Source organism: Xenopus laevis, chromosome 3L, assembly GCF_017654675.1.
Source record: "Xenopus laevis strain J_2021 chromosome 3L, Xenopus_laevis_v10.1, whole genome shotgun sequence".
NCBI classification, from domain to species: domain Eukaryota; kingdom Metazoa; phylum Chordata; class Amphibia; order Anura; family Pipidae; genus Xenopus; species Xenopus laevis.
Genome location: NC_054375.1, coordinates 81,852,382 through 81,865,626, shown reverse-complemented (window position 1 = coordinate 81,865,626; position 13,245 = coordinate 81,852,382). Strand labels below are relative to the sequence as shown.

Below are 13,245 nucleotides of genomic sequence, written 5' to 3'. Positions count from 1 at the left end.
GAATGGAAAGTGAAAGTAATTGTCTGCCCCGCCTTTATGCCCAGGGCATAGAGGAGTGGCAGACAATATTTGATTGACAGCTGAGATTTTTAAATGAGCTTAGAACAGCTATGAATGCTTTAATAAAAAATAGAAATTGTATTTCATGTTTAATTTGAAAATGACCTTTATCATACAGATTTTTGTGCCTGGGTGACAGGTCCACTTTAACTGAAAATTTCTACGATGAACTTGACATCCCTTTTTCTGTCTAGTATTGCTTGTACTACTAGAAGACTTCTGAAAAGGTACTTAGCCGATTTATAAAATAATACCAATGTTTTAAACAACAATATTACTAAATCTACTACCCAACTATCAACTTACAGAATTCAGTAAATAAAAAAAATACATGAAAATAATGATTATGTTATGTAGTGTTGGCAAAAAAAATATTTCTTACTACTTTATTTCCTTCAAATGCGATTAAGGTAATACCACAAAGTTTGCTACTGCATGATACTATACAGCTATCACTACATAATCACAAAATTGCCCCACTCTACCATAAAAGTATTGAAAAATGAAGATACAAACAAATAAATGTGCAATGGGAGGGAGGTGTCCATAGGTTGCACACACTTAAAATTATATATTCTATACTTAGAATTATTTATGCTTAGAAATAAGGAACATTCATTTTAAAGTTTCCCGTCATGACTAGTTGGCACTAATGTTGTTCATTTTTATGTATGCAAACAAAGTTTTAAAAAGTGTGCACAAAAATTAACTAAATAATACATGATTACCTGAAGCTAGGAGAACAGTTAAAGTTTTCAATCCAGTAGTTAAAACAGCTATGTTTGTAAGATAGATAGACAGGATTTTTAGAATTTGCCTGCAAAAAAAAAAAAATATATATTTATCAGAAGTCTTCAGACTTATACTACAAATATTTTTTTCTTAATACGAGCCATTAAAACCATTAAATGTTTTTGAAACCCACATATAAAAGGCAACTGCTTAATGAATACGGGGCAGATTTATCAAAGGTCGCTTTTTTGTGTACTTCGATTAGGGAATAGTCCAAATTCGAATTTTGAAATTTATCATGTACTGTCTCTTTAAAAATTTGACTTCGACCATTCGCCATCTAAAACCTACCAAATTGCTGTTTAAGCATATGGGGGACCTGCTAGAACCTATTTGGAGTCAATTGGTGGACTTAGAAAAATCTAAGGTTTTTTTTGGGAAAACTTTGAATCAAATTCGATCGAATGCGGTATTCCTTCAATTCGCACGATTCGAATTCGGCCGAATACGGACCTATTTGATCGAAAAACTGACCTATTCGACCAAAAAAAACCAACTTTAACTTCATTTCGGTTAGTCTTTTTGAATTCGAATATCAACCCTTGATAAATATGCCCCTAAGGTTTGAGTGGTAAATTGGAATTTTCAAGGTTTTTTTGGTCAAAACTCACAATTACAAGTTTAAAACCACCAACTCGAACTTAAACTTGAAATTCAAATTTAAATTCAAATCTAGAAGTTTATAAGTTTGATTTTAGTTACTTAAATGTATAACATATCAGTTATAATACATTATTGTATGCAAGTCTGTGTTTATTTTCAGAAATGTTTTACAGATGTCTAGACATAGACTTTGATGTGAACAACATGTGTGAACAATGTATAAAATATTTACAGTAATGTATATATATATTGCATTGTAAGAAAAAAGCGTTATGCACATGATATGGAAAAATAAAGATTATTGATATAAAAATTTTTTTTTAATTTTAATCAGAGAATTATCATCCCCCTACCCTGGAAGTAACTCAAATTCGATAGGTCACCACAAAAAACCTGGAGAGTTCGTGTAGAAGTCCTATTTGAAGACGTTAATAGCCTTCCTGACGCTCAATTTTTTTCTGAGGAAAACTCGATTCGAATTGGGTTCGAATTAGATTTAAATTTGATTCAAATTTTTTTGTTAGTATTATTCGTTCGAATTTTAGACATTCAAGGTTTTTCTTAAATAAGATACCATTCGAGTTTTAAGGTCAGAGTTCATTTGAGGTAAAAAAAATACTCTTAACACTTGACCTTTGATAAACAACCCCTAAAATGTTCACTTAAACGTTTAGTTAGAACAGATTTGATAATATGTTGCATTGGCACCTGTCAGCAACGATAGCTGTTGCTTAAAAGCAAATTACAGTAATTAAAACTTTTAGATTTGTGTATTCATCTTCCAGCCTGACATTAAAATGGGAATCAAGCAACCAGATAACAGTTTTTACATTTCAAAGTGGAATGCTGAAACAAAAATGAATGATAAGCAAAGAACAGAAATTGCAAATTGACTTCAAATATCTCTCTAGCATACTAAAAGTTACATTCAAGGGGGTCAGGCATTATACATCTATTAGAAGACCTTGTGTGTATAAAATGTTATGCTAAATATTTATTCATATACAATTAAAAGTACTGTAGCTTAAAGTACTGACAAGAAATTAAACCTTTTCTTACATTTATCATACCATTGTCTTTGTATGCTATCTATAGTGTTACCATAAAAGTGCAGCAGTAGCCCCTTAGCATTAGAAACTATAACAGACAGGTTGAGAAGGGACTATAGGTAATTTTTAGGGGGTTATTTACTAAAATCCAAATTCAGCTCATATTTTATTAAAAAAAGAGAAACCAAACTCCCATGCCCATATTTTAACTTATTTGTTAATAAAAAAAAACTTGATTTAATCAGATCACGGAAAAACTCAATATAATTGAGTGAAACCCCAAATTGCTCAAATTTTTCTGGCTTTTTCCCCGAATTGCTTGAATTTTTCACGTTTTTTTTTCACAAGTTGCTCGAATTCTTCCCCTAAAAAAAGTCGGCTTTTCAGGCAAAACCCAGTGCAGTCCACGAAAACTTCAAATTGAGACAGGTGCCTCTCCCATTGACTTATACAGGACCTCGACAGGTTTGAGATGGCAAATTTTAAGATTTTTGCAGCATCAGGGTATAATAAATCTAGAAAAATACTAGATTTTAACATATTTAATAAAGTTTTTTAATGTCACTATCGCTTTAAGTAAAACCCCTCCTGCACACCAGCCCGGTCTAGCCCATCATCTGCTTCCATTCACCACATACCTTGCCTGCTCCAAGAGGTTCACAGATTTGCAGTTGATGTACAATTTACCGATGTTTTTTTTTTTTGTTTGTTTTTTTTAAACAAATGCAATGATAAAGAAATACACAATGTTATTTTTACAAATTATAGCAACCCTAATTATAATACACTTGTAATAATGGCATAAAATGGGGGAAAAAACTCACTGATGAACACCAAGTATATCCCATTCCTTTCCAAGGTCAGTGGGGGTCTGTAAACTATGAAGAATAGCAGGACATACTTCTATTAATCTGCACAATAGAGACCAGCCAGCCTAAAATCAGAGAGAGAAACAATAAGTATGAAGAGCAGATGTAAACAATCTCAGCTAAGTGTTAACTAATAATTAACAAAGAACGCATTGCTGCTTTGCAATTGAATTGATTTTCCAATACTTGTACTAAAAGCAAATATTTGCCTTTAACTAGGCAATACTCAAATACGGTTGAAGTATTTGAACACTTCAAAAGAAGAATGGAATGGTGTATTTAAGAAAAAAACTGGAACTGAACAGTTAAGTTAAATCACATTGTTCCATTAATTTTCAATGTAGCTGAAAAACTCAAATGTTAGTAAACTGGGTAAATGAATAAAAATACTGCTAGAAAATAACCACTGACTTCTATGCAATCTCGCCAGTTTTTTTCTGCCAACGTTTCACTTTTTTTGCTCTAATAAATCATGACCACTAATGGTTTCAGAAAATGCTTGTGCATATTTTTTTTACATCCATGTTTTTTCCTCTCATTTATTTAACATGTTTTTGTCAAATCAAGAAAAGTAAAACTGGATTGTTGATAAATCTGTCCCATAACGTCCCAATTGATTTAAATGGATCTCAGCAAATACCCCAACAATACTCAAACACATTGATCTGTAAAATTATTTTTACACATGACACCTAAAATGGGAAAATAAAAAAGTTTGTAAATTTTTCCACAGTAAAATTCCACCACCTTCTAAGGGGCAGATTTATCAAAATGTAACTTTAGAGCTTGATAAATAAAAAAACTCACCCACGTTTTATTCATTCCTATGGGATTTTTTGAATTTTGATAAAGCTGCCTCTTACTTTCACCCATTCATAAATAAGCCTCTAAAATCCCATAGGAATAAAAAGAGAGTGGTGGCATTTTAGTGTGGTGAGCTTGAATTTCCCATTTTAATATGTAAAAAACAAAACAAAAACAAAAAAAAACATTAAAAGATGAAAATCTATGCCACCAACATAGATTTATGTAGCTTAGCTACCATCAAGTATCAGGCAAATCATTTAAAAAAAATAAATAAAACGGATTATGGACTCTATGAAAATGTTTTTTTACTGTAGTTCAGAGGAGATTTGTAGATCTCATACCTGTATGGTTAAAAAAAAATATATACCATATTTATAAGAAACATTACAATCAAAGTATTTTGACATGAGTATATGTGGCGTTTTCTCTTTTCAGGTGCTAAATCAACGAATATTAATTAAAATAAACACTGCTTATTACCTGCTGTATTACTGCAACTTTCCCATAGAAGTCTAAGACCAACAACAGTGGAGAAAGCACATTTTTGTCCTGGAATATTTTTGGTGCTAGAATTAAATAACAGAATGTTTAGCAAACAATAGAAATGCAAGATACAGAAAAAATAAGTGAACACTTCTGCTTACCACAGTCACAAAGTGTATGAGCATACAAGTCATCAAGTATCTGGACCAGAGTATCTATCTGTTTGCCTTCCTCTATGTTATTGAGACGAACCACCAGTTTTCTGACATTTTCTTCAAGTTCTTCTGTGTTGCTCATGGTTTTAATTAAGGTAAAGATTCTCCAGTTTCATCTTATCACTGTTAAAGAAGATGCAGACCTTTGAACATCACCCTATAGTACAGCGCTGTAAAGAAATAAACAGAAACCTTACAAAAATATTCACACTTTTTTTTAAACTCAACCTAGAAAGGAGCAATTCTTTTCGCACACCACTACTTCATTGTCTGAAGAAAAAGGCAGGCACGTGTCCATTTTCATGTTAAGTGCTCGCTGACTCTGTATTACAAACGCATGCCTGAAACTGATGTGCATGCTGCTCCAAAATGCAACAGGCTCGTACTTCCAGCAAAGAAAGCTGAAAAAGGTAACTAGGGGTAAACCTTTTTCCCTATTTTGAGGTTAAGGGTGGATATACATCTGTGTTCAACTTGATAAACAGGACTTGTATAAAAAGTTTTCAGCATATTTTTTAAGTTTCAGATAGCAAGATACAGAACAATAACAACAGAGTTTAACATTGGATGAAGGAAGAAGAAATGGGATTTGAAGGCCAGTTATTAAAGGGGACATTTTGCATAACCTTCTGTGAAGTTTGGGGGATCAGAGCAGGGTTTTTTCACCAGACATGCAGGCCACTCCAGATTGAAGGTAAAACAGTCTGTTAATTTTTTTTTTCAGTTCAGGTTAAGGGTAGGGGCACACGGCGCGATTTCGCCGCGATTCTGCGCTAAGCGAGTTGTCGCTGCGTTTTTTAAGCCGAAATAGCTTTGCTAACTTTGGCGCTGGCGTCAATGCAAATCGCGGCGAAATCGCTGCGCTAATTCACACGCGGCGATTCGTTTTCTATTGTCGTTGCCTCGCTGGGCGTTTCCGGGCGACAGTAGAAAAAGAATCGCCGCGTGTGAATTAGCGCAGCGATTTCGCCGCGATTTGCATTGACGCCAGCGCCAAAGTTAGCAAAGCTATTTCGGCTTAAAAAGCGCAGCGACAACTCGCCCAGCGCAGAATCGCGGCGAAATCGCGCCGTGTGCCCCTAGCCTTAGGCTTTCAGCAGAAAACAGTTGCACAGAAAACAAAACAGCTTCACTTCAGCAGTATATAAGTCCAAGAATAGCTTACTTGCCAAACATATAACATCCAGTCTTTAGGGAATGAACTCTCCAGTCTTTTAGAGAGACAGCATTTTCTGTTTAACTCAGCAGTGAGTTACCACTTGTGAAAAACTTCCACCCTTTTCACTTGCTGCTCACCTCCATTAAACACCACCTTGGATGTCCAGCCCACCTCTGGCTGGTTAACCCCATGGTGTCTGTTAAAGAGGTAGTTTTAAAACCTAAAGAATGTGGATATATACCGGTCATCTACAATATATCCCCCCCAGCTTCTACACTTCATATTCAGATATCGGATTAACATTTCCTCAAACAATGTAATGATGCAGAAAAAAAAACATTTTGAATGCATTTTACCTGCTCAAAGTGTTATTACATCAGAGCTGCATTGAGAACCTAGGCTGAAATGAGGCGTGGGAGTGTCTGTTCATTCTCTCACAGGAAATGGTAACAACACTGACTGACAGGCTGAACTCAGATGCAGCTTGGAAAACCACTCCCATCTCCCTGCCTGTGTGTCTGCCCAATATGTACAGGTGTACCCAAGCACGTGGCATATAGGGGCCCCAAAATGAAGACCCCCATTTGGTCTGTCATTTCAGGTACTGCAAAATAAACACATTTACATCGTTTGGGGGGGGGGGGCAAAGGTAGAAAAATTTTCAGAAAGTACACATTCCCACGAATCTAAATTGGGTATGCATGTCCAAAGTACCAGTCATACCCACTCACACACATACACACTTGCATACATACCCACTCCCACACTTGCACACATACCCACTCACACACATGCCCACTCACACATCCCCACTCACACTCACACATACCCACTCACACACACTTGCACACTCAAACATCCCCACTCACACATACACACTTGTACTAGTTTAGATTGGATAGAATAAAGGTGTAAATGAGTATTGGTATTAGAGAGAAAGGGATACATCTTTGCATTATTACAAAGGAAAGATGGACAAGTTTTAGCAAAAGTGACTAGAGAAGTATTAATCCCAGGCAGTACATTGAATGAACAAGGTTAATGAGCATGCCATCAACAGTGCTCAGTTAAGACCACATGGGAGTTTTACCCAGTCACTTCCTCAATGACTTTGACAAAGTGGCATTGTAGTTTTAACAACAATTACCTCCACCCTACCTGCCAAGTCACTGAATACATGGTGCTGTACCCAAAATTCAGAGTTTAGGAACCAGATCTGCTAAAAGCCAACACTCAAGTCAAAAGCAGGTTGGTTTAAAAAAAATATGGTGATGTGATTTGCCTTCTAGAAGAATAATTCAGTAACAACAATTCCTTCATACTTCCAGGTCAACTGCTTAGTGTCTTAAAAGCCCTTGGCTAATGTCACAGGGGGCTGATTCTCAGACTGTAGATACTGCAGGAGACAAATCTCCCCAAAATGCGCAAAGAAACTTTGGTAGACTTCGGAAAATTCGATGTTGCGTATGTAGTAACAAGTTGTCACAGCATTTTTGAAGGGTTTTGTCTGCTTCACACTTGTGCAACTGAAAGCCAAATAGTTACCTTATCTTTATTGTAACTCATGTCATCTTTACAAGTTAGGGTGATGGCACACTGGGAGATTTAGTCACCTGTGAAAGTCTATTCTTAACAACTGCGGGCAACTAATTTCCTCAAAATGCCTTCCCACTGGCAAGAATGTGAATCGCCGGGAAGATGGCATAAGCATTGCTTCAGTTTTCCAAAGTAACCCGAAGTTGCCTCACAAGGAAACTTCAGAAAACTGAAGTGACATGTATACCATTCCACCAGCATTCACATTCTTGCCGGTAAGAAGGCATTTCAACATCCTGCCTTTTCCATTTTTTGTTTATTTGTGCCCCTGAGGAAGACCCTTAAGGTTGAAACAGGTTGGGCTCACCTATATATTATTTAATATTTTTTTGTATAATTTTTGTATTTTTCATTCTTTCTTTCTTCTTTGTAATAAATTTAATTTGTTTTCTGAATTATGTGTGCTATTACTCTCAATATTTGTAGCTTTACTTGGAGACCCTTTAGGAGTCCCCTATGGATTAGCACCCCTCAGCTTGATTTAAGGGTGTGCCCCTTCTCTCTTTATTCGGCATTATGACATTAGTCCCCCACAGAAGTGAAGATTTTCAAATGTATAAATGTTGCAGTTGACACTACGTCACATACAAAGCCCTGGAGGAAATACAACTTTTTGGGCTCCTGTCCAACATAAATGAATTACAAAAGGAAAGTCATGCAAGAGCATTATAACCGCATTTCATAAATATGTTTAAGCTAGGTTTTTGCTTTTAGACATTAAAGTAGAAGACAGTTAGACATTTAAGCAGACACAGAGTGGATTTTGGCACAAAAATGCATACTCAACCATTTCCACACTGTAATCCACTGTGTCTGCACTCAGGCCAATGCAGTGATCTGCCCTGAGCAACTGCCCTGTGTGGCAAGAAGCTGTAATGATCGTGGATGAGTGTAGAACTGCTTAAGCAGATGAATTAGAGCTCATTCAAATAACTGACTTCAGCACAAACAAAATCTTACAAAAATACTCACTTTGCAACAAATTCTGCATGTAGAGAAACAGGATTTCTGGTGATTTAAATAGAGTGAGCTCTAATACATCTTCTAGGCAAAAGGAGCCCCCCCCCCTACAAGATATATAAGATCTAACCGTCATTGAAAATCAGACTCCCAACTCCTGCAAGAAGACAGAATGCAGAGAAAAGGATGCTGAGAGGGGGAGAATGAAGAGTAACGTGGATATTTCAGAAATGGTTCAGACACATATATAGTTACATATTAGTTTCATAAGCATTGATTATGATTAAGGGCATCTGTGCCCGAAACGCATCAAGCAATACGATGCAGCGTGTCTTTTTATACATGGATGAATAAAGTTATCCGGTGTACTCCGGTGTATGGAACTCCATTCTCTGTTCTCCATAAAGGAGTTGTTCACCTTAGAACACCTTTTTCAGTTCAGTATATTCAGATAGTTCACCAGAAATAAAGACTTTTTTCAGGTACTTTCTATTTTCTATTTGTATCTGTTTTTCTAATACTTACATCCTGCTTATAGGGGGGGGGGTCACAGACTCCGTAGACTGTTCTAAATTGATACATAAGTTGACATGTTTTTTATCTTTGGTCACATCTGAGCAGAATCCGTGCATTTCATTAAAGGCAACTGTTAGAATTGATACAACAGTTGCTAATATTTTAGAGATGCTGCAGAGAAATGTATCAACTAATGTAGCAAATTGTAACAGTTCAGAATCTGCACCGGGATCACTGACCTGTCAGACTAAAACACCAGAGACAGGAACATTAAACTTTAGGTTTGAAAAAAACTGTGAAAAATAAAAAATACAAAGCATTTGAAAAAAGGATTTATTTCTGGTGAACAATCTGAAAACAACTGAACAGTAAAATGTTTTGGAAGGTGAAAAAACCCTTTAATACTTGAAATTACTCAATATGTTATTTACATTTCTAAATGGTCGTCACAATTAAAATCATAAAAACATCTTTATTGTGTTATAATCCTGCTTGGCCAGATTCTTTTACAATACTGGGAGAGACAGAAACTGCTTTTTATTTCCTGGTAAGGACAGGGTGCTTGCAAGATGCAGACATTCTGAAGTTATAGATAAGAACAAAGGAACTGCATACAAAAATGCCCAAAAATATTATATAATACATGCAAGGAAAAAGGTTCAGTATTCTGCACTATATCTAATTCATGTAAATGCGATATTCCAAAAGCGAAGTAAGAGTAATAATTTTAAGAATCAGAGATCCATGGTCCTGGTTTGATTGTACCATTTCGACATCTATTCCGTATTTTTTTTATCAGGCACCAAAGAGGATGGCATTCAGCTAAATTCTCTACCAGTACTACACCTCACAGAAAAGTTGCCCATACATGTAAAGATCTGCAAGGTCTCCAAATGAGCAGATCTATCCCCAGTATTCCCACATTGAGCTGGGCAATATTGGGCGAATCCGATCATTTGACCTTCGGTCAGATATCTGTTGAGCAGGCCCATCAGTGGGCACAAAACACAGGTCAATGAGCTGCAGACAGTTCAGAAGGACCAAGTCGGCAGCTTTTATCGGCCCATGTGTGGCCACATTAAAGGGGTTGTTCACCTTTGAGTTAACTTTTAGTATGATGTAGAGAGTGATATTCTGAGACAATATGAATTTGTTTTTCATTTTAGTTTTTTGAGTTATTTAGCTTTTTATTCAGCAGCTCTCCATTGTGGGTTCAGCAATCTGGTTACTAGGGTCCAAATTACCCTAGCAACCATGCATTTATATGAATAAGAGACTGGAATATGAACAGGAGAGGGCTTGAATAGAAAGATTTTTCAATAGTAGCAATAACAATACATCTGTAGCCTTACAGAGCATTTATGTTTTAGATGGGGTCAGTGACCCCCATTTAAAAGCTGGAAAAAGTCAGAAGTAAGAGGCAAATATTTCAAAAACTATAGAAAATAATGAAAACTAATAGAAAATTTGCTTAGAATTGGCCATTATATAACATATTACAAGTTAACTTAAAGGAGAAGGAAAGTCATTAACCACTTGGGGGTGCCAAATGTTAGGCACCCCCCAGTGAATGTACTTACCTACCTGAAACCCCGGGTCGGTGCTCCTATCAGTAGAAAATTGCACCGGCCCAGGGTTTTACCAGTGAGCACCATGGAGCACTTCTCTTCCGGCTTCTTCTGTCTTCTTGCGGCTGCGAATGCGCATTAGAGTGAAGAGCCGAACTTCAACTAAAAATTCAGCTTTTTCGTTCTACTGCGAATAAGTCTGCCCTGGGAAATTTGAAGACAGAAGAAGCCGGAGGAGAAGTGCTCCATGGCGCTCGGAATAACTGTGGGCCGGTGCCGTTTTCTGCTGATAGGAACACCGGCCCGGCTTCAACTGAAAGGCAGAGAGTTAAAGTAATAACATATCTAACTAATAGCACCAAAAATTATATATATTGGCTTTGCCATAGGTGGCGAATAAATACGTTTGACCAATCAATTGCTATATATTTATATATTAAATAGCAGTTCTCCAAATGAATGCCTTCAATTGGTAGCTCTCCCAGACAAAACTTGAAAGTTGTAAGTAGAAATCAGTGCTCTACTCTGTACTTCCCCAGGCACCAGACCTCAGCCGGACAGCTCAGCAAATGGTGCAGGCTGGGTCAGGCAGGTCGGAATATCCTGCATATGCACTTTTTAAATCCATCATATAGGCACCAACCTAAAGATGTCACACTAGGCACAGGCCCTCAGATGTTTTGTAGATAGATAACCACTGCATAATGACACAGACAAGGACTATAGACACGTGAGTCATTATTGCTGCTGTTTATACCAATGCAGGATACATTACACAGGATTTGGGGGTGGTACAGTATGCAGGAAGCAGCCATGGAGAAAGTTGGAAAGCTGATGGGGGGGTGGCTTGTGAAGTATGATTGACAGCATGAGAGGAGAGGAGAGAGAGCAGAAAAGAGGAGACACTAAGGGTAGGGGAGGGGAGTATATGCACATAATGGAGGTTAGGGGGAGGGAGCATGGAGAGAAAGTATATACGCCTGAGGACTGACAGTGGGGAGGGCACAAGGCACTCACATTACAAACACCTTCCTAAAGAGAACTGAAATTTTTGCAGAGTTTCCTTGTCTCGCGTATAATATATAATAGCACTTTGACTATATAATGCTAAAAAGCAAATCTGCGGATTTGTGGATAGGAAAAAGTGTCATGCAGATATTGCAGATATTACATATATATATAAACACTACGAGGGAAAATGAGTATTGTGAGATAGAGAGAAGTTCCTAGTCAATACCTAGAGCCCAATAGTTGCAGCGAATTCCAGAAGACAGGACCAGTGCTTGTAACAGAACCACTGCACAATTCCAACTCCAAGCAAACTTGCTTTTCCTACTGTATTCTCACCCGCAGCTCGTGTGTCTGCATTCAGATCCGCAGTAGAAAAGTGTCCGACCTGCCTGGCCCAGCCTCCACTATAAGGAGCATATAAAACACACCTCATATAACAGTTGCGCAGATATCGAGCCCTCGGGCTTCCCCCACTGTATGTGTCGCTTCTGTAGCTCACGTGAAGGAAATGTTTCTTCTTTCACCTCATTCGTCACCGGTTACCAATAGTTCCTCCCACCCAAATTCCCCATATAAAAATGTGGGCGCGTAGGGGAGTTACCAAGTGATTGAGTGGGCGGATCCCAGGGGTTTTTAACTGTTTCAGATCCGTTTGGGAGTGGTTTTGCTTATGGCTACGAACAGGGGGACTCTCGGGTAGGCGGGGCCCTGCAGTGCTGCACTTAGTTGGAATAGCCGCCGCCCCCCCTCCTGTTGTCAGTGAACTGCAGATTAGGGGAAGGGAGAGCGGACACTCGGATGACTGCACTGTGCACTTTCTGTCCCCTGAGAGTTTACTGTCACTGCACAGACACATTGCCAGTCCGGGCCTGGTGTAACCCATTCGAGTCAATAGGAGAAAAAATAGGCAACAAGTAAATTCCCTTGCAAAAAAAAAAAAGCCATTTGCTGGAGGATTGCTAAATTTATGCTGGACAGCTTGATATATTCACTGTTTTATACACAGAGATGCCTGCTGACCTGTTTATACTAGCATGATAAATAGGCCACTTACAATCTCTTGTACAGTCAGGCTATCATTCTATACAGACAGAGCTTTACACTGGCAGTCTGGCACTGACTATGAGAAGAGAGAATAGTTCACAGGTTTATGGTTATAGAGGAGACCTAAGTCTATATAGCCCTTCTAAAACACTCTCTTGGTTAGGGTTGCCATCTTTTCTGGAAAAAAATACCGGCCTTTCTCTATATTTATCTTTTTTCCCTATTAATAACATTGGGATCAACCACCGTTTTTACCGGCTACGCCGGTTAAATACTAGCCAGGTGCAACCCTACTTGTAGTTGACAGTTGAGAAGAAAGTAAAAAACCCCTCCCCAGAATTCAAGCCACTGAACCAGCATCTAACTAAAGCCTTACTGACTGCAAAATAGCAATTTAAATTATGTCTGGTTCATTAACTGATTGTTAAAGAAATCATTGTTTTGTAGGACCTTTCTGGCACATGCTGGGCTCTGGAGGGGGGGATACGGCTGACATTCTGGGCGGCTAGTTGG

The 13,245-nt window shown here is 37.7% G+C and overlaps 1 protein-coding gene across 10 annotated transcripts in view; it reads right to left on the bottom strand.

The window, feature by feature from the left end:
• Nucleotides 1–12,272, bottom strand: part of lrrk2.L (leucine-rich repeat kinase 2 L homeolog) — a 108,066-nt gene extending 95,794 nt beyond the window's left edge. The window contains exons 1-5 of one of the 10 annotated variants that reach the window (XR_001934861.2): nt 11,915–12,272; nt 4,825–5,048; nt 4,661–4,746; nt 3,329–3,438; nt 789–877 (exon numbers count right to left, since the gene is read on the bottom strand). Coding sequence is in view for 9 of the 10 variants with exons in the window: in XM_018252632.2 (XP_018108121.1) it covers nt 789–877; nt 3,329–3,438; nt 4,661–4,746; nt 4,825–4,960 (421 nt within the window). In the remaining variant the exon portion in view is untranslated. Of the gene's footprint in view, nt 1–788; nt 878–3,328; nt 3,439–4,660; nt 4,747–4,824; nt 5,049–6,043; nt 6,160–6,393; nt 6,621–11,914 lie in introns of those variants that run through there. The other 9 variants (XM_018252632.2, XM_018252636.2, XM_018252631.2 and 6 more) reach the window with 9 other exon arrangements.
• Between the last annotated feature and the right edge of the window lie 973 nt (nt 12,273–13,245).